The sequence below is a fragment of the Acartia tonsa genome, chromosome 14 (assembly GCF_053477335.1).
Source record: "Acartia tonsa isolate MP-2025a chromosome 14, ASM5347733v1, whole genome shotgun sequence".
Taxonomy (NCBI): Eukaryota; Metazoa; Arthropoda; class Copepoda; order Calanoida; family Acartiidae; genus Acartia; species Acartia tonsa.
Genome location: NC_137273.1, coordinates 29,790,971 through 29,813,351, shown reverse-complemented (window position 1 = coordinate 29,813,351; position 22,381 = coordinate 29,790,971). Strand labels below are relative to the sequence as shown.

Here is a 22,381-nt window from a genome sequence, read left to right as displayed (position 1 = left end):
GAACTGTGTGTGTGTGCACGAGGTGCACGAGGTAGAAATGTACATGGGTAATTAGAAACTTCAATATAATTTATTTCGTTATATTTACATTTTTTAAAATAAGATTTTTTAATATGTTTTGACCACGGTAAATAATAAAAATTTGTTGGAGGAATTTTTGTGTATATATTTATCCCTGATATAACAGCATACACCGGAAACGGATGATATCAAATAACAGGGAATCTATAAATATATTGTTACAAATACAATTACAAACTATTATAAGTTAACTTTAATATATTTCATTATCGTTATATACTTTTTTTACGTAATGCAAAATTATCCTTTTTTAATATTAGGAAGAATTTTTATTTTACCCTGTAAAAAAAGCAATGAAAAAAGTAAGACGTCTAAAATGTCGTATTCTTAACAGGTAGACTTTTTGGAGTAAGGAAATTATGTCATCACATTAATTTCATAGAAAGAACCCAAAAGTCTAATATATCTAGTAAATTTTATTTCGGAATTGTTTAACGAACATACTTAATTTAAGATTGCGTGATTTATTTCGAAATAGAAATATAAAACGTAAAAATTTATTATTTTTCAAAATCTTCTATTTATTTACCAAGTACTTCGTATATAAATATTAAGAAATTTGAATATTTAGAAAAATAGAAATAGGGATGTATTTTTGAACGAAGGGAGAGGGGAATTAATATCCTATTTTTGAAATAGAATTCTTGCACACGTATATAAATATTCCCCAATTTCAATATTTTCATATGTCTAAATTCCCTTCCAAATTTACTCGAAATACGATACGTTTAGGGTTTAGAATAGTTAATATTTAAAATATCTAGTAGACACATCATTGCTTTCAAGTCCAATAGAAGCTTTTGTAGAACCTCAATTATATCGGTTAGTGCTATACCGTATAAATCTGAGAGAAAAGAACAGTTAACTGCAATTCAGCAATAATTTAATCACATGGAGTCCTATTATATAAAGTAGTAAGGTTTTTGTAAGAAGCTCAAGATATCAATAACTACTCAACCTCTAATTTATGTAAGCTTCATAAAGGTCCTGTGATGGTTATAGGCTTTTTTTATTTTCAGATATAAGCATTGGGATGGTTTAAAGCAATTTTTCTGACCCTAACCGCTAGTAATATATTAACTATGTGTGTCTGAGTGTGTATGTGTACCATTATACAGGGTCATTCAAGAGAAATGATTTTTTAAAAAATTTAATTATGCATAGAAAATAAAACAATTATGTAAAATTCTTTATATATTTGGAAAACCTATTATGGGACATTTATGTTTCAAATATTTGAAAATGATTATTTCAACAAATTATGTCCTATGCCTTTTTTTCGAAGATTTATTGATTTAACGGTTGTAAAAAAATGTGCACCTTTTTGAAATTCAAATTGCACAGCTTGTGTTAATAGTAGAAAAATGTTATGCATATCGTTAGAATCGTCATAAGCTCTGTTTTTTTAATACATAAAAACCATTCCTGTGCTACGCATAGTATAGGAGCTACGAGGTAAAATGTTCCAATATCTTTAAACTTTTCAACCTTTTTCTCAAATTTTTCAACGTAGCTCCTAAACTATAAATAGCACAAAAACGGGTCTTATATTTTCAAAAATTAGAGCTTATGACGATTCTAACGATATGCGCAACATTTTTCTACTATTAACACAAGCCAAGCAATTTGAATTTTAAAAATGTGTGTATTTTATGCACACCCTTTAAATCCATAAATCTTCTAAAAAAAGGCCTTTGGAAAAACCGGTTTTTAGGGCATAACTTGATGAAATAATCATTTTTAAATATTTGAAACATAAATTTCCCATAATAGGTTTTCCAAATATAAAAAGCATTTTACATAATTGTTTTATTTTCTATGCATAATTAAGTTTTTAAAAAAATCGTTTCTCTTGAATGACCCTGTAGAAGGTGTAAGTATGTGTGTTTATGTCCGACAGACGTACAGACATGAATTATGGAGTAACTTCACTTCCCCATTTGCCGAAATCACATTCCTTTTAAGCAAAGCCAAACAAAAATCTATCCTTACAGTAACAGGATGTCTTCGTGTTTGCGTCTGTATCTGTTGCTTGGAATCTCACAAACAGCTATATCGAAATGGTTCTTGTTTACAGTGAAGCTTGTTATTGGTCAGGAAAATATTTATGGCTACTTTAAGAGAGGGTACCTCAACTCTCCCAAGAGAATTTGAAAAAGATTACCCCAACCCTCCAAAACATTTTTTTTCTTTTCTTTTAAAACTAAAATAGTAAGTGGATTGACTTAACCTCCTACCCAATTCCCTCATGTGCCCCTAGAGACCTCTAGGAGCGTAGTCACAACTATAAGGGATAAATTAATGCCTTATATGACACAGATTTTTAAGCACAAAGTAAAAAGTTTTGAAATAAAGATTAAAAGAAAGATGAAGGTAGCGATAGGAAGATACAACTAGGTCATTTATAAAGTTTTTAAATTTGTAAATTTGTAAAAGGATGTTGGTCTGTTTGTCACGAAAAATCTCTCTAACCACAAAACAAGAGTAGCTATAGTCGCAGGGGGAAGCCATGTATTCCATAAATAGATAGATAAACTTATAGATATATAGATAGATAGATAAACAGACAGACATATATAGATAGATACCTTGAACAAGGGTAGCTATAACCGCGTGGGGAAGCCATGTATTCCATAAATAGAGAGATAAACATTAAACTTATAGATAAATAGATAGCTAGATAAACAGACAGACATATATTGATAGATACCTTGAACAAAATTAGCTAAAGCCGCGTAGGGGAGCCATGTATTCCATAAATAGATAGATATATTGATAGATAAATAGATGGATAGATAAACAGACAGACATAGATAGATAAATACCTTGAACAAGGGTAGCTATAGCCGCAGGGGGGAGCCATGTATTCCATAAATCACCGACAAATCTGAAATGAGATTAGTTAATTATAAGATGCAATTATTCTCTATAACATATCTATCAATTAAACTATCTATCTATCAATCTATCTATCAATCTATCTATCTATAAAATAATATATCTATCTATCTATAAATCAACTCATCAATCTATACTTTTATCAATTTTCTCATCGATCAAAACAGCATTCTGGCCAACAACCTTTTTAGATATCTATCAACTTATGCATCTATCAATCTATCTATAATCTATCTATCTATCTATCTATCTATCTATCTTTATACCTATCTATCAATTTATATATCTATCTATTTATCTACAATGACGTCACCATGCTCAACAAGAGGTCTGAGATCAACAGCAAGTGCAGACACAGAGACAAGTACCTTCTGATTAAACACCTGGCTGCTAATGATACCTGATACTGCCGTTTCAAGATAGTTTTTTAAAAATTATGTCTATTTGTAATTTCAAAAAAATCCTCTAAATTTAATTGAAAAATTCTATTAATGCTTATATTATTTTCAGTATTAAATTGTAACTGAAGATTGCTTAATGCATGAAACATGATGTTTTACTAATAAACTTTTGTTCATTCTATGTGGACTATATCTATTTATCTATATATATATATATATATGTATGTCTATCTATCTATATATCTATCTATATATCTATCTATCTATATATCTATCTATCTATCTAACCTACCTATATATCTGTTTATAGTCCGAGGTATCTATCATAAAGTCAGTATCCCCCAACACTGGATAAACTGTAGAGTAAGGAAACTCTTCCCTAAAAAGCAAAGACTGATGAGTTGGTGTGTAAAACGATTACAGACGCCCATTAGACTAAAAATGTACGCAATTTTAAGTACAAGTTCAATTTAACACCAAAAAACAGCTTCTTAAAGTGTAATTGGGAATTGGTAACTTTAGGAAAATAAACCTGTATTAAGATATATGTAAACTAACCTACCATCATTTATGACGTCTTGAAATCGGTAACAAAATCATACTGGAATATTTAATCATCGTATTATAGACAGCTTTCCGTGTATAGTAAAATGAAAATTGTCGGTTTATTTCCCGTTTTATTAGCACAAAAAAAATACGATACATAAGTTTTCAGTATGGTTCTAATCTAAGTGATAATTTTATTTTTAACCCTCTTTTGGCCAAATATCAATGTTCTTGCATATTAGCTAGAAAAATATTGGCCATTGAACTGTACATGATTCTGCCTCCCAAATGTTAAAAAAAGCGTTATGGAATTGGTTAACTTAAAAACTTTGAGGATCAAAGTTGAATCAATTTTAAATTGGTCAATGTAATGATGATCAAACATTTTCAACCAATAACGTTTTTATATACAAATGTATTTGTTTAGTATTTATAATTGAGATAGATTTTAAATCTATTGTCATATCCCTTATCCCTGCATGTTAGTATAATTTAGGGATGAGACAATGGAAGATAAACGAATCTACTTCCCCAATGATAATAAGCCAACAATTAATGAATATGATTATGTGTTTATAAAACATGTAATTTACAGTCCAATGTCCCCTCCTTCCCTGTGACAGTGATCTAAAGGTATAAGACAATAGCCGACAAACTCATGTACATCCCTAATGATAATTCACAAAATTACCCCTTCAGCAGATTACAATAAGTGGTTGAAATTTTTAACACAGAATTTAATCAAGCAACGAATAAATTTTCAATAAAACCTTGAGGACTAGTGTAATAAATAGCCCATTGTCTCCTCCCGCCCTGATTATGTGATACTAGCAGAATCATTAATAATTTGCATGGATTGAACGTTCATCCAATAATCATGAATAAGATAAATATCGAATTTTCTCCAGAGCTGGATCTTTAAATCATTTTAGCTGTGAGCCATAAAATGCTGTGCTCTTATTGGTGGAAAGTTGGCTCACCCCGATCTGGCTCACCACTAAAATGATTTAAAGATCCAGCACTTATAAAAGGGGATAAATTTCGCAAGAACGATTACGTTCAATAATAGATAAAAAATATGTGGATATATTTAGTTAGAGATACTCGCTTACCCAGAAAAAATGAGACAGCGAAAAATGGCGCCAAAAATGACGTTATAAATATACAATAAAGTTCTCCAATGAGAGGCCAGTATACAATGTAATTGACCAATGGAAAAATATATACTCGCCTCTCATTGGTTATTTTATCGTATGCCGTCATTTTTGGTGCCATTTTGCGCTGTCTCATATAGAATACGTGAATAGGGGAATTTTTGTCGTCAGTTAACGTTGCTAATTTAGGCCCCAGATATTGGTCAATGCATGCATCTATGGTCAGAGGCGGGAAATGGGTAAAGTCATAAGGGTGGAGGGTTAAGGGGGTAGCCAGCTCGGAGAAACATTTTATTAGCGAATTTCTCACAATTTCTATACTATATATTCATTCCATAGGGGTACTTGAGGTGGTTAGAGTCGAATTTGATAACCCACTCTATTATTTTAGATTTTAAAAGAAAAAGTAAAAACTAAATTTTTTTTTGGGGGGGGGATTTTTTCTAGGGGCGATTTATCTTGGGAGGGTGCTGGTACCCTCCCCCAAAATAGTTTAAACCTTCCCGGGACCTATTAGAAGCTACCCTGTTAAGGAGAACCCGATCGGTTCAGCGGTTAGCAAGATCATTCGGTACAGACAGACAAAAACACACATCCTGTTACCTTATTATAAGGATTTCTTAATTCGACTTTTATTAAAAATAGTCATTGACTTCATGAAAATACGAACCAGGATTATTCTAATATAGGATAATCTTTTCTTAGATATTCGATCTTTGATTTTCTGAAATTCAATTATGACCCGATTATAAGTCTTCTTTATTTATCTAAATCTAGGATATGCGAAATCATATTATTGAAAATTGTATTATTAGCATAACTTCTAAAAAAAATTATTCCATCCTTCCATCGAACAGAACAAACTTGTGACACAGCCATTTAAAAAAATAATATCTCTGTTGCTGTGACAGATAGAAGTCTGAATTTATATTGAGTATATTTCTACTAATATTTTTAGTGTTTTAATTGGAACTTCTTTACTTATTTTATTTTTTGCTTTTATGATTTGCTTACATTTTTTACCCCAAATACTTAGTGTATCATGTAACACAAAATTTTTTGTTGGACAGGGGTCATTTTTTCTAGAGGGCAAGATCTCTTGGGATGGTGGTGATTCCCTCCCCCAAAGTAGTTTTAAACCTTTCCAGAATCAACGAAAAGCTACATTGTAAAGGAGAACGATATCGGTTCAGTGGTTAGAGTGATCCTTCAATACATACAAACAGACAGGCAGACACAAAGACATCCTGTTACTTTTATGTGAAACTTTATAATTGTTGCGCTGTTTATGTCTTTGTTTTAGAAATGTTTACCTCAATAATCCAGTTAGAAGTGCCATATTCTCTTTAGCCTCAGATATAGACCTTAGTTTGTTGTCATTCGGTCCTGAGTCCCTGGCATAGATAGATAGATATATAGTTAGTTAGAAGTGCCATATTCTCCTTAGCCTCAGATATAGACCTTAGTTTGTTGTCATTCGGTCCTGAGTCCCTGGGATAGATAGATAGATAAATAGATAGATATAGATAGATAGATAGATAGATAGATAGATAGATATATAGATAGATAGATAGATAGATAGATAGATAGATAGATAGATAGATAGATAGATAGATAGATAGATAGATAGATAGATAGATAGATAGATAGATAGATAGATAGATAGATAGATAGATAGATAGATAGATAGATAGATAGATAGATAGATAGATAGATAGATAGATAGATAGATAGATAGATAGATAAATAGATAGAGATAGATAGATAGATAGATAGATAGATAGATAGATAGATAGATAGATAGATAGATAGATAGATAGATAGATAGATAGATAGATAGATAGATAGATAGATAGATAGATAGATAGATAGATAGATAGATAGATAGATAGATAGATAGATAGATAGATAGATAGATAGATAGATAGATAGATAGATAAATAGATAGAGATAGATAGATAGATAGATAGACATATAGATAGATAGTTTAATCTAATCCTTCCAATTTTCAACATTTAACCATTTAATTCTTGTAAAATTTGGTCATAGGAAACAACAAAAATATTGTTGCCAGTTAGTCTGAAGAGGTGTAAAATATTACATTAGTCATGTGACCATACACATAGAAAGGAACTCAAGGTTAACGACAACAATACGTTCCCAATGATGGTACACATAATTACCCTTTCTAAAGATTACAATTAGTGGTTAAAACGTTTGGACACTAATCTTAATGAACCAACCAATAAAAATTTATTAAAATTTTCCAAAAGTATTAAGCAAACTTTAGGGACTAGTGTAATAAATAACCCAGCGCCCCCTAACTCCATCAGTCAGAGTCATAATGTCGATTGCATAACGCCATGTTGATAACATGTCAGCCGCTACAACTATTACTTACGGCTGTTATTGATATAGCGGTTCTCCCCTTGCCTCTAGGGGCTTTGCCCCAAGAGGTTTAATCAACCTAATTTTTCGTATTTTAGATTTAAAAGAAAAATATAAAATAAAAAAGTTTTAGGGGGAGGGGGTATTTTTCATATATTTGGGGGGTTGGGGGTGTCCCACCCCCCAAGAAAATAGTTATAAACCTTTACAGGACCTATGAGAAGCTACCCTGTAAAGGAGAACCCGATCGGTTCAGTGGTTAGCGTGATCCTTCGGTGCAAACAAACAAACAGACAGACAGACATCGTTATACTTTGTATTATAGATAAATAGAGTAATACTAAATGCACTTTCAGATGTTATCATACTTGCCTACTGACCTCAGAAGTTTTTTTTACGAGAGACATTACATTTTTGCTGTTTCAAGTTAACATCATTGTAAAAACAAGAGACTGGTTCTAAAAACTTCAAACTGTATAGCTGTAAAAGCCAATCAAGCAGATGTTCAGTTTTAAGGCCAAAGTATTCCAGCTGTTATTCTTTATCATAATTGTTGAATTTTCATCAATTTCATATATAATTTCACGGGTTTATGTAAACAATATGCTTTTTTATAAAAAGAGGTATTTGTTGACATAATTAATATATAAAATTGAGTTAATATTTTGTCACACTACTTAGACAGAAAGGACTATGGAACGCACACAAAGATAAAAATTGCAACCCTAATTCTGTTTTTTCGATGGAACAACCATTTTTTTTGTAGCTTAGCAACTTCATGAATAAGGTTTTACGCCCGTTTGTTTGTTGAATTATCCGTAATCTACCCTATGACAGTGCCTTACAGGGTGGAAGGAGACTTTGGACTATAAATAATAATTTTACACAAAGTTTGATAAAAACGTTATGTTACTCGTTAGCTTAAAAAAATTGGGTACTTTTTAAATCTTTGTTAATTGGCAGTTAATTAACTGAACGGGGTAAATATGACTACCATAATTAGGGAATACTTTTAAGAAGAAAAATATCTTTACAGAAGTTAACGAGATCTTTCGTTATAAACAGACAAAAAGAATATACAGTCATCCTACCTCTTTTCTTTAATTAGTTATAGTTGCTAAATATTCCATTTCTATTTTTATATAAACGTCTTTTTCTTCTTTGCACTTTTATTTTTTATTTTTTTGCGACAAGGATTATATAAGTTTTTTAAGTTTAAAAAAAACAAGGTTGTTGTATCCATATGTACCAAACAAATAATAATCCTTATATAAAAGTAACAGGATCTGTATATGTAAATCTGTCTTTGTGTACCAGCGTATCCTGCTAATTGATGATCCGATTTGGTTCTCCTTTAGTTTGGATTCTCATGGAAGGAAGGTTCATAAATGTTGTGGGGGAGGGTGCAACCACTTTCTTAAGAATAATCACTCATAGAAAAATGACTCCAAACTAATTTTATATTTTCTTTTTAAACTAAAATAGGGGGGGGGGGTTAACTCTCCCATCCCACCTCCTTCAACTCAAATGCCTCTAGAGGCAACCAAGGTCGTAACAACTACTAACTGAAAATAGATATTAAAACATTTAAGAAGAACTATATCGGTTTAGCGGTTAGGGAGATCCTTCAGAACACACAGACAGACGAACATTACTTTTTTATAAGGGTAATATGTACGTTTGTATGACTTTATTATTTGCAAAATTTCGCTATTATGAATTTTGTCATCCTTGTTTAATTGTACTGAGGGAAATATAAGTTTAGAAGTTTGACAACAATTAGAAAACTTTTACAACGTATTTATATAAATATTATATACACATTACACAATATACATTATATGTCATCTTTCAAAATTAAATTTTTCAATATTTTAAATTAAACCCATGTAGTATATTTGTAGTTAGATAAATAGATAAATTAATGAATATAGAACGATGTACAGATAAACATTTAGATAGATGGATATAGTAAGATGGATGGATAAATAATTAAATCAGATGATAGATTGATAGATGCAGTAGGAAGGTGTCCACACCCCCCTTCAATTAAAATTGGGAAGGCCTGTCTACCACTTCATGGTTTGACACACCCATAATGAATCGCTTTACACGCCACACTGGATAGTTGTATAGATAAATTGATGCATATAAAATTGTATGTAAAGATAAGTGGATTAATCAATAATTATATAAATAACAAGGATGACAACATACATAAAAGCGATGAAATGGTAGGACAAACGAACATTAACATTTATAAAGTGTCAGAACTGAATAATCAGAATATAAATGTATTAGAGTCAAAGCAAAATTGTCAGTAAATTTGTTGAAAAACTGCTTGATACAGGATAATGTTTATGGGCAAACTTACATTTTTAGGACTTGATTATAGAGTTGCTTCGCTTATAACATTATACTTTGTTGTCCCAGGAATCAACATATCAAAAATCAGATGTTTAATGACATACTTACATTTTTAGGACTTGATTAAAGAGATGCTCCGCTTATAAAGTTGTACCCTGTTGTCCTAGGAATCAGTATGCCAAAAATCAGATCAATCGAATAATCTTATGACTTGTTAAAAATCAACATGTTTAAAATAGACGTACGGACATTCTTGTGATGATTATAGAGTTGCAAAGCTTTCTAAATCCTACCTAATTACTAGAGGAACCACCATGCAAGTTTGAAATCGATAGGACAATTCTAACATGTCTAGATTAACAAAAAGAGCTATCCTTCTCGGAAGGACGGACGGACCGACCCTAATCATAGAGTAGCTTCGCTACTAAAAAGGTAGATAGATACATACCCAGTCCAAAGAATGAAATCAATATCTTCACCACGTACTCGCTTCATAAATTTGGTTGCAGACCTAAAAATAATAAAATGAAGAATCATTCTTTAAAATTAGACTCTTGGATTGTGCAAATTTTTTCGTAACACATTATTAAAACGTGCTTTAAATATACAATCTAAAGGTAATGACATATAGAGTTGCTAATTGTATACAATATTGTTACAGGAATCAGCATAAACAGTTTGAAAAATGAACCCGGTATTAGTGTCTTAGAAATTATCTTAGTGACGTAACTAAAAACGAGGGATTAGAGGGGAGGTGGGAAAGGTAACCCCTAAAAAAGAGATGGATAATAGAGGTGATTGATAATTGATAATTGATAAAGAAAATGTAGGAAATAATTTATACTCTCTGTACTTTCTACCATAGATTAATTAATTTGTATTTTCTAGACAAGGATGACAACATCCATAAAAACGAAGCACAAAAATCAGAAGGTAGAACAAACGCACAATAGCTAGAGTGTCAGAACTTAATAAGCAGAATATTAATTTTGAAGTCTAAATGAAATTGCACATAAATTTGTTGCAAAATTGCGTAAATATAGCATACAGTAAAAGGACATACTTCCGTGCAAAATTTGAAATCAATAGTATAATTCTAATATGTCTAATAAATGTTGTCAAAAAAAGGTTGAAAAAAGTCCGCATATTTGATTAAATTTTTCTTAAAATCCGCATATTATGTTGATATAAACTATAATATATTATCACTAGCAGTAACATCACTAGAAGCTTTTAGGGTGGTAAGGGGGAAAGTTCATTCTTCCAATTTTCAATTTAAGTTTTAAAACAAACAAGTAAAATTGCAGAGATGGTACTTTTTTTCTAGGTGTTATTTTTTTTGGAGAGTGGAGAGCCCTCTTCCTAAATAATTATAAACTTCTCTATACCTATAATAAGCTTCACTGTAAAGAAGAACCCTTTAGGTTCAGCGGTTAACAAGATCCGTTGCTACAGTCAAAAAAAGCTTAGCTTACTAATTTATATAATAGGATATAATAAAGTAACAGGATGTCTGTTTGTCTGTCTCTTTGTTTGTTTGTTTCCTCCTCAAGTGCCCCAAGAGGCCTCTAAGGCGTAGCCGCTAGTAATAGGATACAGTAACAAAATGCTAATCCTTATATCAAAGTAAAAGAATGTTTGTGTGTGTGTGTCTATTTATATGGAAGGATCTTCCTAACTAATATGCTTCTCCTTTGCAGGGACATAGGTCATAGGTCATGGGAAGGTTTTTAACTATTTTAGGATAGGGTACCTGCACCCTCACGCGCTTAGAAAAAAAACCACCAACATTTTTTAAATTTTTTTCTTTTAAAACTAAATTGTCCTTTTAAGTATATCTGTCAGACAGACAGACAATAAATATATGGAGCAGATCTGTATAAATATAAGGTATCTTGACTAATACTTACAGCTGGCTATCTAAAAAAGCAGTCGTGAAAATAACATTTCTCCAACAATAAGGTTTTTTAAGCATGACCGACAGTCAGACAGACAAAATAATGTATAGAGTAGATGCAGGGGGGGGGAAGGGGTGATTACTTGAGGGCACCCTCAAATTTTGGAAGTCGTTAAGTAGATGCACATATATCTTGGGTATAGTCCCTTTCATGACAATGCCTCTTAAGGGACGTTTCTTGGTATTTTCACAGTAGATTTTATCCTATTTCTAGCCACTGCGGGGGGGGGGCTCTATCCATGCAGGGCCATTTTCCTAACCCTGCAGGGCAATCACCTAACCTAACCTAAAATAATCCATCAAAAGCCACTGTAAAAAAAATACATTAAAACACCTCTTAAAAGACCTTTTCACTTAAAATTTCAGTTGTCTTTCTTCAATAGCAGCCAAAAAACACACAAAGCATGTTTTAAATGGACGTACTGACTTTCTGTTAACAATGATAGAGTTGCTTTCTAAATTATACCTAACTGTCATAGGAATCATCATGAAGAGTTTGAAATTGATAGGATAATTCTAACATGTCTTGTTTAATAATCTAAAATCAATTAATAATTTTATCTAATTTCAATTTCAATTTATCTATGAAATAAATGTAAAGCTGTACAGGTTAAGGCTACTATCTGACTCAATACATTTCTTTTTCTCCTCTTTTTAGCAACCGAATGAAAGTAATTCTTTTCAATTCCAGATAATTATAAGAATTGGTAACATTTGCTTAGATATTTATTTTATAAAAACATAACAAAAAAAATAATAACCGTATTATAATACAGGTATTAAATATTTATATACAAACAATAAAATTGAATATGAATAAAAATTAAGGATAGATCAATCAAATAATAATTATGTACAGTGTCAAAGGACTAAACAATCTTGTGAGAGGTAATATAACTTATGCATTTTAAAAAGATATTTGTTAAATAGACTGATTATTTAAAGACATATTTGTTAAATATGTTGCTCTACTGGATATCATTACCCTTGTTAGAATGTACCATTCATAAAGAAGGTTATTTTTTAATGGCAAAACTGTTTAAGCTAGCTTTTTTAACAATTACGTTCAAATTCCGTTAAATTTATTGATATAAATAATCTAATAATTGATTGTTTTGTTTTTATTCGTAATTGTCTTTTTTATATATACATTATTATGCTTAATTAAAAATTTCTGATAAACATCTCATTATATTTAAAGAAAAATTAGCTGTCTCTAAATTTAATATAGAAATAAAATTATTATGGAAAATCAATTGATTTTTCATGGTAACAGTTATAAGTTATAAAATACAGACGAATTCATAGATGTAATCTTGAAAAGATAGCTTTAATTTAAAATGATAAATATGCGTTATTTTTACCAAAAACTAGACAAAACCCTTTTTTGTTGTTGTTGATAGCAATATCTTATTTCTTTACTCTCGTTTATATATAGTTTTAACCTAATATCTTTTGATTTAATTGTTATTGGTTTGAAATTTTGACTAAAAAGCTGGCTTAAAAAATAGCTCATATGTGATAAAATATATAGCATTTTGCGCTAACTTATGATGGGTTTATACAATAAGTATAATTATAAAAGCAAATATTTGAAAATTATTTAAAATCATTCAATGTTTAATGTAAGATTAAGCCAATTATTAATCTCGAAATTACATATAGGTTTTTTATTATTTTGCTAAATAATCTATAAAATATTTACACATTGTAAGTCAACTCTTGAGTTATGTAAGAAGTACAATATCAGCTGATAGATCTTATTTCAATTTTGAAAGATAATTTTATAAAAAAAAATAAAAAAAAGTTGATTTTGTTTTTTAAAAGTGAGCAAAAATAATGTAGAATTTTTAGAAATATTTTTAATATTTTTTAAAAGCACAAAAAATCTTGATTTCAGGCCTATATTAACAATTCTTAAAAATCCTAGTAGTATCGACACATCCTATTTTTTTTACGTCACTAAGATAATTTCTAAGACACTAATACCGGGTTCTTGAAAAATCAGCTGATTCAGCAAGTTCACATTCCCCCCACACCATTTCTTACAGACGGATGGATGGACATTTCTAATAGAGTAGCAATATACTAAACAAGAATGACTAGATTCATAAGTAGCTAAGCTAAAAAATCATTGATGTTTATCGGGAAAAAATAAACTATAGAGCAGTGTCATAAAAAATATTAAATTTAATTATCACGAAACCTATAAATCAAGAAAACTTAAAAAGCTTGAAATCAATTTAGAACAGCAATTAATAGACAAACCATAATGAAACTTTGTGAAAATTTGTAGAATGTAAACTTTTTTAATCCCTGAAAATTTCAGCCGTCAATCTTGAATTGAAATCGGGAAAATCACGAACACCTGAAAATCTAGGACTCGATCTAGCACCCCAGCCAATAAGCAAAGCTCAATGAAACTTGATGGAAATATGTAGAAGATAAACTTATTTAATCCCTAAAAATTTCAGTCGTCAATCTTGAATAGGAATTGAAAATATCACGAAAACCTAAATATCTGGGACTCGATCTACTACCAAAACAAATAAGCAAATCTCAATAAAACTTGTTGGAAATATGTAGAATGTGAACATATTCAATCCCTGAAAATTTCAACCTTCAATTTTGAATAGGAATTAAGAAAATCACGAAAACCTAAAAATCTAGGAATCGATCTCACACCCCTATTATTAGGCAAATCTTGATGAAACTTAGTTGAAATATAAGGAACTAGCGGCTTCGCCCCTAGCCTCTAGGGGCTTTGCCCCAAGAGATGACAACAAAAAAAATTCAAAAAAAAAATAAGAAGAACTAAAGAAACTTTCTACAAAAGAAATTTTCTACAAAAGAAATCTTCTACAAAAGAATTCTTCTTCAAAAGAAAATTTCTACAAAAGAAATCTTCTACAAAAGAATTCTTCTTCAAAAGAAAATTTCTACAAAAGAATTCTTCTACAAAAAAAAAAAAAAAAAAAAAATATGGGGGGGGATTTTTTTTGCTTTTGGGGGGGTTGGGGGTGTCCCACCCCCCAAGAAAATAGCTTAAAACCACCACAGGACCAATAGGTATATACCCTGAAGAGTAGAATCCAATCGGTTCAGTGGTTACCGAGATCTTAAGGGACAGACAGACGGACAGACGGACAGACGGACAGACATCAAGCTACTTTGTATTATAGATATAAACTTGTTTAATCCCTAAAAATTTCAGCTGTCTATCTTGAATAGGAGCAGAGTAAATAACATTTCCCCCACTTTGTCTCTAACAGACGGGCGGACAGACGACGGAGAGACATTATAAATTATAGAGTAGCTCCGCTACTAAAAAAATAAGATATAAAGTTTAGTTGATAGATAGAAAGATAGATAATGTAAGTACTCTTGAAGTGGGCTTAAGCTTTAGAGTAGAAACTTTTAAAAGGAAGTATTACATTAGAACCCAAATTGAATAAGATGTTTGTTTGTTTCATTTGATAGATAGATAAATGGACAGATAGATTAATAGATGATTATCAACAGACAGATAGACATAAATAGACAGAAACTTCAAGGGAATTAAATAGGATTTGTTTGTTTGTTAATATGGATGGATAGAAAAAAAAAGAATAAAACATGTGTTTAAATACATAGCTAGATAGAGGTATATATAGATAGATATGAAAATAGATAAGTATTAAATATTTGGGCAGAAAGTTTGAAAGTTATCTTTGTAATGTCACATAAACTATTGATTCTATCAAGATATTAACATTGTTCTTCACAAAGTTTATCTTTAAAATATTTGCGCATTTTTTAAGCATACGCGCGATTTCCTTATAATGCGCTTTATATTTTTTATCCTTTTTTAGCATATAAATTTTCTTAGTTGTGTCACATAAACTATTGATTCTATCAAGATATTAACATTGTTCTTCACAAAGTTTATCTTTAAAAAATTTGCGCATTTTTTTAAGCATACGTGCGATTTCCTAATAATTCCGCTTTATATTTTTTAACCTTTTTTAGCATATTAGTTATCTTAGTTGTGTCACATAAACTATTGATTCTATCAAGATATTAACATTGTTCTTCACAAAGTATATGTTTTACAAATTTAGTTGAAAAACTTTTAAATAAAATCTAAAAATCTGAAAATATAATTAGATTAAAATAATAAGATGATGAATTTTAGATAAAACTAAGGTAAAATTATAAAATTACAAGTAACAAATGACACATTCATTGCAAAACATTAGAGAAAATTTCCATTCATTTCAATATACTTGAAATACCAATTAAGTTTCTTATAATGCTGCGTTATACTTTTTAACCTTTTGTAGCTCATAAGTTATCTCAGTTGTGTAAAACAAATTATTGATTCTATCAAGATATTAACATTGTTTTTTACAAAAAATATGTTTTACAAATTTTGCGTATATTTTTGTTTCAGTGAGAGCACAATTTTCTTAAAATGCCGCTTTATACTTTTTGACCTGTTGTGACATAATAGTTATCTTAGTTGTTTCACATAAACTGTTGATTCAATCAAGATATTAACATTGTTTTTATGAAATTGCAAATCTTTTGTTTAAGTGTGCGCATTTTCCTTACAATGCCATGTTATCTTTAAAAACTGTTTTATGAATTGTAAACTAAACAAAGTAGTGGCACCTTATTAACAAATATTTGATATTGAGATGTTTCAGACACTATTTTTATTCGTTTTTTTTTCCTTATTCTGTTACATAAAGTAGTAAAGTAGTTTTTTTTGTCTGATGCTTAAGTCCTCAGATGGTATTTATCTGTTTCATTTTCATTTAAGCAATTTTATGCTCTATTAATGACTTTAACCTATTTAATTGTAGAGCCCAGAAATGCTAGGTTACAAAAAGGTTGTACTTTTTATTGACTACTGAGTATCTTTCTATCATTTTCTAACTATTTTGTTACTTACACATTTACTTTGGAGAATATTACAAGTTTCAATTTCCATTTCTCTTTCGTATTGCTACAACTTAGTACTTTGTTAAACAACTTATGGTAGTGCATCTAGCATCAAGGGGCTCTAGGAGCAATGAGGAGGATAGAATAGTTATTTCTCGCATCGTATTATAAACGGCTTTCCGCGGATATAGAATGTACAATTATAAGATTAAAACTAGTTTTAATCTTATGATTGTACATTTTTATATTCGTAGAAAGCTGGATATAATACGATGCTGGACATAGTTTTTTCGTATGGATGAGAACCGGTTCCTATCCACCGGATTCGAATGAATACGAGAAAATAGCTTAAAACTATTTCAAGACTTAAATATGAAAATAAACAACACGTAGCAAATTAAAACTCAAGCTTCAATTAAAAACCTTACTATTTTATACAATAGAATAGAAAATAGATGAATATGTGGCTTCAAACATTTTTTTGTAGGAAACCTTGGGTAATAATAATACCTTAATGTGTTAGATAAAAATATGCTCTTTTTTTGAGTTAATGTTATCTCCCTTTATTTCTCGCTCTTGACATAGAAGATACACTATTAACATCTTTAGTTATGACGCTGTGTTGGGCTTAGATTATAAACCAAGCTTTTCTTTAAGTCAAAGATTTGCTAAAATTTTGTTAGTTGATTTTAGAATTTTGAGATGTGGGGGGGGGGGAATAGTAATTAATTACATAGCTTGAATATTTTTATTTTTGTTTTATCAAACCTTAAGGAAAAAAAGCCCCAAGAGGCTAGGGGCGAAGCCGCTAGTTTTGAACAAAACAAAACGACACAATAGAAACAAAAAAACACATGTAAATGGTAACTATGACATAATCATGAATTTATGGACCAACTGACCCTAGGTATAGAGTGGCTTTGCTATATAAAAAAAATGAAGAAAAACAAGTAATCCACTTAAATGGTTTCAATGAAGATGTGTGGGACGTGTTTTTTGTACTTCAATTTAATACTTTACAATTCTTTCAATTTTAGTAGAAAAGCTACTCTATAATTAGTGATTACACAAGAGTGTCTGCGTGTCAAGAAAATTGATCATTGACCCTTTCAGACATTAACTGATTCTATATTTTTTCATTCATTCATTTTACAGTGTATAGATATGTTTTGTGTTTTTTTTCTTCTTGAATCTAATACTTCGAATTAATAAAATCATTTAATTTTAGTAGCAAAACTTCTCTATTATTTGAGATTACACAAGAGTGTCTGCGTGTCAAGAAAATTGATCATTGACCCTTTCAGATATTAACTGATATTACATTTCTTCATTCATTCATTTTACAGTGTATAGATATGTTTTGTGTTTTTTTCTTCTTGAATCTAATACTTCAGAATTCAATTTTAGTAGCGAAACTACTCTACAATTAGAGACTACACGAGAGTGTCTGTACGTCAAGAAAATTGACCATTAACCTTTTCAGACGTTAACTGATTCTACATTTTTTTCATTCATTCATTTAACAGTTTCCCTAAAACGTGTTAGACATGTTTTGTGGTTTTTTTTCTTCTTAAATTTAATACCTACTTACAAGTCATTTATACTTAAAGATGTTAAATGAATGTATCTTAATTTGATCATTCATTCTCCAAAAAAGTGTATGATGTTTTTTGTTCTTCTTAAATTTAATACTTGAGAATTCATTATATCATTTAATTTTAGTAGAAAAGCTTCTCTATAATTTGAGATTACATAAGAGTGTCTTCACGACAAGAAAATTGATTCTGTACTTTATTGTTTTGTTATTTTCTTCAATATAATACTTCAGAATTCATTAAATCATCCAATATTAGAAACAAATCTACTATAATTTTCATGAAGTTTTCAATGAGTTTCGCCTTATATTATCCTAATTGCACCGAAGAATCTCGATATATTCTAAACTTATTGGATTCTTCTTTACAGAGAAGCTTATCATGGAAGTTTATGAAAAGTGTATACCTTTTTGGGGGAGGGTACCTGTAATCACCACCAGATGAAAAATAAATACCCAGAACAAAAATTTTAATTTTAGGGTCGATTAAACCCTCTCCCTTCCTCCATCCTTTGTTCAAGAGTACCTAGAATCTTCAAGTGGCGTAGCCGTTAGCTTATATTACCTTAATAATGAGAGAGGCGAATCACAAGCATAATCTGGGTGTGGAGCCAGGGTCTCCAGCTGGAGTCGGGTACCTCCACTCCGGGGTACGCAATCTAGAAATAATAAGAGTGGAGAATCACAAGCATAATTTGGGTGTGGAGCCAGGGTCTCCAGCTGGAGTCGGGTACCTCCACTCCGGGGTACACAATCTAGAAATAATAAGAGTGGAGAATCACAAGCATAATTTGGGTGTGGAGTCAGGGTCTCCAGCTGGAGTCGGGTACCTCCACACCGGGGTACACAATCTAGAAAAGAAAAAGAAAAATATCGGTGTTTTCCGAACCAAACCTTATCCCTTACTTCAGGTTAAAATTGAAAAGAAATTAATTAACTAAAAATTGTACTTAAATATTTACTATATAGAGTTGCTAGGCTCCCAGTATACTTTTTGGTCAGTTAGTCCTTACATACGTTTGAAACCCACGGCTTTGATTAATTAAGAAATGTTAAAAATCTTCCTTAATAAATTGGCTAGCTTAGCTCCACTTTTATATTTTTTGAAAGGCCTGTATTTTACTCTATATTTATTCACGCTCACGTGTCAGATTTAATGAGCTAAGCTCTCATGGATGTTGACATTCTTGTCCGATGATATTGCTTATTAATATTAATAACTTTTGGATAATGAATCTTAACGCCATAATGAAATTAAACATCCTTGTTTTATTTTAAAATGCATGTTTTAAAAAGAAGACCTTTTAAAAATCCTATACATTGATCTGTAACCACCAAAAAAAAACATCCCTTCTGTAATGTATACCTACTCCTATCTTAAATAGCCTTAAACCTGTCTCTGAAACTTCTGTTTAGAAATTAATAACCATTTCTTTGGGGAGCTTTATGTAAGCAAAAACTAAAAAAAACATAAAAGCTAAACTTTGAAACGTTAGGACAAACGGACACTTGTATAGTGTCAGAACTGAATAATCAGAATATAATTGAATAAGAGTCAAAGCAAAATTGCGAGTAAATTTGTTGAAAAAATTCTTGATACAGGATAATGTTTATGAACATACTTACATTTTTAGGGCTTGATTATAGTGTTGCTTTGCTTATAATAATTATTTTCCCAGGATCAGTATACCAAAAATCAGAAAAATCGGATAATTAGATAACATAAAAATTTGTTGTTAAAAAAGTAAAAATTAACATGTTTAATATGGACGTACGGTCATTCTGGTAATGATTAAAGAGTTGCTACGCTTCCTAAATCGTACCTAACTACTATAGGAATCACCATGCAAAGTTTGAAATCGATTGGACAACTCTAACATGCCTAAATTTAACGAAAAAGCTATCGTCTCGGACGAACGGACGGACGGACGTGCGGACGGACTGTACCAAATTATAGAAAAGCTTTTAAAAAGCAGGGGTCCAATTTGAAAAAAAAGGACAATACCGAAGACCTTGTAATATCATCGCAATGCTTTTTGCTTTTATTATTATTTTGCTTATTGTACACTTTTTATGTTGTAATAAATCTTGCATTTTAGCTGCTAGTAGCGCAGCTACTCTTTACTTCAGTTATTACCTACTTAGTGAGGTTATAGAGTGATGTATTCGAGACTCAATATAAATCTGGTTTCTACTGATGCTTTGTCAGGCTAGTGAGGTTAATTTTAGAAGTACCATGTTAAAACTAGCAATATTTTGTCGATGTTCAATACTAACGTTTAACTTCAACTGGAAAAAGGGGTCATAGCTGAAATAATATGGACATGCTATATTAAAAGTGGTCATAGCTGACATAACATGGATATATTTAAAAAAACTGTGAACATACTCTACCTTTAATGTAAAGTGGCCATTAATGACCTATTATAACTTAAATTTATATGAATTTATACTAAACATTGTCCATAATCTTAACTAACAAAAATAGCAGTAGGAACTATTTTGAATATCCTAAATTATTGAGCGATATGAACATATGTAGTCATTCTTGATATAAGCGAATCTACGCTATAACAAGTGTCTGTCTGTACGTATGTCTGTCGACACAAAAGAAAATATTTTCATATCAAGTGATTTATCAATAAATCTGTCAAAGTTTTAATAAAATTTTGTTTTCTAAAATTTTTCTTCCTTATAACTACACTTCTTTTTTTTCTCATCGAAAATTTGTTAGCATGTTAATGCTCTGCTACTTTGGAACATAGTTATCCTTGCTATTAAGCTTAAATGCAGTTCTCTGCTACTTATCGATACAAAAACAAAATGTTTTTATAATAATCTAATCATAAAAGATACACAATACTAAATTATAAGTAAACTTCAGTAAAAATTAGGTAATCGACATTCTAAAAGAAGATTGTTTATGAAATGTATTTGCTCAATATCAGACATAAACATAAAAAGTGATAGTTCTATTAAAGATATCTCAATAGTCAATAAACTTTCAGAGTAAAGAAAATGGTAAATCTTTCTTGGGGAAAAGAAAGGTAGTAGATTAATATATCCTGCCTTTGTCCTTCTGATATGTATATTAGGAAAATTAAATCAATGAGTTGGTTGTCTGTTGGCTATAGATCTAAGTGTGTCTATAAATAATAAATAGTCATTAATTGCTTCCTCAATTTTTGATTTATTTACATCTAGATATTTAGATACTTAAAATATAAAAAAATGCATGATTTGTGTATTTTAGACTTTAAAACTGCATTTGATTACTAAAAAGTATATTTAACAAGAAATAATCCCCTCCATCATAATAATAATAAACAAAGTTACTTTTTTAGACTCGCCAATGTCCGAACAAGTTAATAATCTTAGTAGGTTAATATAATAATGTCCCTTTTCTATCTGCTAGAAGTTCATTTTATAAAACTATTATTACTTTCTTGTGTATTATAACTAATATAAATAAATTATTCATGTAATATATGCTTTTTTTAATTGATAAAATGGTAACTTTCATAATCATAAATAAAGCAAGTCATGTTTGATTTTTTTCACTAGCGGCTGTGTCCCTAGCGTCCTGAAGCTTTCACTTGAAGCCAAAATCTCATTATATCAACATAAGGGTCCTAGAACAAACGCAGAAGTCCCAAATATCAGAGTGGACAAACATCGGAGTGGACACTTGACCTAACCTAACCTATTTTAGATCATCCTATAGGTTTTTTAAATGCCTAACCGCTGCGGGGGGCTTATTTGTACATTCATATCTTAACCTAACCTAGTCTGTATAGAAATTAAATTAATATTTTAACACTCCTCCGTTTGTTCACTCCGACGTTTGGGACTCCCGCGTTAGTCCTGGAACCAGCATAAGTATCAAGTTATAATGCCATTAGACTATCAATATATCTACATAAAGTCAGACATGATGAATTCTTATTGACACCTTATGGTCGAACAAATATTACAAAAGAATTATTTCAAAATAGTCTGTCGGTAAGATTTTTTCAAGACCTTTTATTATAAAAGTCATATGTTTGAAATAAAACCGTAAAATTTGAAT

At 30.3% G+C, this 22,381-nt stretch overlaps 1 protein-coding gene across 2 annotated transcripts in view; it reads right to left on the bottom strand.

Annotated features, from left to right (window-relative positions):
- LOC145305519 (acid sphingomyelinase-like phosphodiesterase 3b) overlaps positions 1–22,381 on the bottom strand; it is a 97,015-nt gene that overhangs the window by 62,632 nt on the left and 12,002 nt on the right. Inside the window, exons 4-8 of one of the 2 annotated variants that reach the window (XM_080147147.1) lie at positions 18,878–19,067; positions 10,284–10,346; positions 6,394–6,474; positions 3,673–3,759; positions 2,907–2,968 (exon numbers count right to left, since the gene is read on the bottom strand). In XM_080147147.1, coding sequence (XP_080003273.1) covers positions 2,907–2,968; positions 3,673–3,759; positions 6,394–6,474; positions 10,284–10,346; positions 18,878–19,067 — 483 coding nt within the window. The remainder of the gene's footprint in view (positions 1–2,906; positions 2,969–3,672; positions 3,760–6,393; positions 6,475–10,283; positions 10,347–18,877; positions 19,068–22,381) is intronic. The other variant, XM_080147148.1, reaches the window with a different exon arrangement.